Source organism: Telopea speciosissima, chromosome 10, assembly GCF_018873765.1.
Source record: "Telopea speciosissima isolate NSW1024214 ecotype Mountain lineage chromosome 10, Tspe_v1, whole genome shotgun sequence".
Taxonomy (NCBI): Eukaryota; Viridiplantae; Streptophyta; class Magnoliopsida; order Proteales; family Proteaceae; genus Telopea; species Telopea speciosissima.
Window position 1 is genome coordinate 26,074,402 of NC_057925.1, and position 3,145 is coordinate 26,077,546.

The window sequence follows — 3,145 nt, forward strand, 5'->3', positions numbered from 1 at the left end:
ATGTGTTTAAATTAAACTTCAAAAACTAAACTGCAACTATGTCTAAAACTCCTCTCAATCAATAGCTTGCTATGGAGGTAGTCTAGCACCACTAATACTCTGAATAAAACAAGAAATAAATAACTAAAAACAAAGTTAGACTCAGAGAGATTTAACACAGCCTAAATAAACACTTTAGTAAAAATTAAAATAAAGAAATATGACTGTAAGTAGACTAACTATTAAAGTAAATCTCGTATTCCTACCTCCTACACCTTATTTTAGCATTTCTACTATAATAAGTCCACTTTTGTTGTTTATCTGCATCACTTGGGGTCGTATATTACACTACTCTGTATTTTGGTGGTTATAGCCCCTTGCAGTTGATATAAATGTGTTCTTTCCTTTATAATTTCTTACCAAAAAAGAAAAGGAAAAAATAACACTAGGTTTTGGGAGTGTTATAAGGCAGTTGAGCATTTTCTTATGTTTTTATCTGTGTCAAGCTTCTCAGGTCAGTAGTAGAAATATAAGAAAGGAGGAGCTTTATCATAATCTTGAAGAGCATATAAAGCGCAATGTGCTGCAAATTGGTCAGAAATTCTACTTGCAAAAAATTGGTATCCCTCAAGGAAGCATTCTGTCTTCTCTTCTTTGCTCCTATTATTATGGCCATATGGAGAGGAATGTTTTATTTCCATTTCTTGATAAAATTCGTGACCCTTGTATTTCTGACACCAATGGAAATCTACTAGTAGAGTACAATGCTGAGAATGGGGGTAGTAGTGTTCAAGGTGGCATCATCTCACAATCCCCCAAGCATATGCTTATCAGGTTTACTGATGACTTCTTTTTCTTATCAACCTCAAAGAAGGCGGCGAATGGCTTCTTTTCCAGGTTAAAACGAGGATTTCGTGAGTACAACTGCTCCATGAACGAAAAGAAATTCTGTATGAACTTTGATGCTGATCATATTTCAAGGTTTTCATCAAACAGGATGTATATCGGTGAAGATGGTATATCATTTCTTCGTTGGAGTGGTTTGCTTATTAACAGTTGCACATTGGAAATCCAGGCAGACTACACAAGGTTCTATTTACTTATGGCTTTAGTTTCTTCTACTCCTGTGTTAATGGTTGAAGACTCCTTATTGATCATCAAAAAAATGTAGATTTAAGAATTAAGCAGGCTAATTGGCATTCTAGCCCCAGCCACATGAGAGTGCTTATTCTGCTTCTAGAAGACCATGGGTTGAATAAGACACTATAAAAAAAAACGGCCTACCCAGTACACGAGACTCCCGCCAATGCGAGGTCTGGGGAGGGTCATAATGTACACAGCCTTACCCTTGCTTTCACAGACTGTTTCCAGCCTCCAACTGTGGCCACTTGGTCACAATGGAGCAACCTTACCATTGCACCAAGGCCCACGCTGTATGAAGCCCAATACACAAACCTGCTTGGGCTCAAGTATTTTGCTAAAAGTAAATTTTGGCTTGCTTTCTCTTAAACCTCATTAGACTTGATCCTTGACTTGCCAGCCTATGCTTTGTTTAGTTCCATAGTCACTTGCCCGACTTGGGTGTGCTCACCCAACCCAGTTCATATTTGTGCCTTTATTTTTTATTTTTTTTTCCTATTCTAGAAGTTAACTTAGTTTAACTATTGTCATTTTCCTCAGTTCACTTAAAATTTTGTTTTTATTTTTGATTTGTTAAATGAAATTACTCAGAAGACTTTGTCTTGAACATAATTGACCAGGTATTTGCATATCCATTTGGGCTCAACTCTTACTATCAGCTGGCAAGTTAAACCAGGCCGGCTTTTGAAGGCAAAGCTGTGTGCTTATATGCGACCAAAATGCCATCCCATCTTTTATGACTCAAATATTAATTCTCCAGCTGTTGTCAGATTGAATATTTATCAAGCTTTTTTACTCTGTGCGATGAAGTTCCATTGTTATGTCTGTGATTTGTCCAGTATTTGCAATCTCCAAGCAGTATACTACTCGGAAATTATTCAAAAATCTTTCAGGTAATGATTTTCTTCTCTACTGGTTGTCTGGTCTTACAATGATTAAATAGTTAATAAATATTGTAATTGATTTCACAAGGTATGAATGTACAGTTCTATTAATAGGTTCAATAAAAGAGAACAATTGTTTAAGGCCCAAAGTATCCTTAATGACTTGCAAAGTCTTGTCATCATGAGAACAGGAATGATCTCATTTCCACCCCCACTTCCCCCCCCCCCCCCCCCCCCCCCCCCCACCAAAAAAAAAAAAAAACCCTTCTTTCCTACCTAAAAAAAATTATATGATTTTACCATTCAACTGTTTTTTTTTTTTTCCTCTGAACTTTCTTTTCGCAGTCTTTAATTTTCCTTTGATGTTGAATACACATTTAAAATGTGTATGTTGACAGGTACATGCACAAGCTCATATGGAGAAGCATGCACTCTGTTAGTCAAGGATCAAATTTCCATCCTATTCTTCATTTGAAGAAAGAAGAAGTCGAATGGCTTGGGTTCCATGCTTATATTCGAGTGCTAAACAGAAAACAATCACGGCACAGAGAGTTGCTGTCATTGTTGAGGTCTAAGTTGATGATGCATGTGATAATGGATGGGACATCATCTCAACTGATATACGCAATAGATGATTCACATTCCTCTGTATTTTGGAAAATCAAGTATTAGGCTTTAGCTGGTCTGTAATATATATTTTGCATAGCAACAACAATTACTAGTTGTACTTTTGTTGAGCTATTGTACAGCTCTAAGTTTCAAACATATAACCAATTACGGAAGCTGGAATCTTCAGTTGGTATGTTCCCATAAAAATTAGGACGAATGCAATTTGTATCTTGAACCAATCTGAAAACGTACTAAATTCCGAAACTGAATCGATTGACACCTTTAAGCACTGTTTGTTTAACAGGCAGAAAGGGGTGGAAAAAGAAAATCGGTGGGTCCCATGTTAGGAGGGGTTTAAAAGAAAAGATGGAAAATATAAAATTGTTGGTCTCACATTAAATAAAATAATCAATTCTAACATCTTTTCCTTCTTTCTTCTTCAGAGAGACAAACTGACTAAACAGAGTAGTCACCCTTTTTCCTTGCAATACCACTCAGCCCCCCACCGTTGCAACACGAGGGCCTTTCGTTCA

The 3,145-nt window shown here is 36.7% G+C and overlaps 1 protein-coding gene across 1 annotated transcript; it reads left to right on the forward strand.

Annotated features, from left to right (window-relative positions):
* The first annotated feature begins 452 nt into the window (after window positions 1–452).
* LOC122641671 (telomerase reverse transcriptase-like) lies at window positions 453–2,771 on the forward strand. Its single transcript, XM_043834957.1, has 3 exons — window positions 453–1,068; window positions 1,740–2,012; window positions 2,402–2,771. The coding sequence occupies exons 1-3, from the start codon at window positions 656–658 to the stop codon at window positions 2,673–2,675; spliced, it is 960 nt and encodes a 319-aa protein (XP_043690892.1). The 5' UTR covers window positions 453–655; the 3' UTR covers window positions 2,676–2,771.
* The last annotated feature ends 374 nt before the right edge of the window (window positions 2,772–3,145 follow it).

Bases quoted from the DNA above. Each gene is read 5' to 3' on its own strand.
- LOC122641671 (XM_043834957.1), top strand. From the start codon at position 656: ATGGAGAGGAATGTTTTATTTCCATTTCTTGATAAAATTCGTGACCCT. The intron at 1,069-1,739 runs GTTCTATTTACT...ATAATTGACCAG, and splicing joins ATCCAGGCAGACTACACAAG to GTATTTGCATATCCATTTGG. The intron at 2,013-2,401 runs GTAATGATTTTC...GTATGTTGACAG, and splicing joins ATTATTCAAAAATCTTTCAG to GTACATGCACAAGCTCATAT.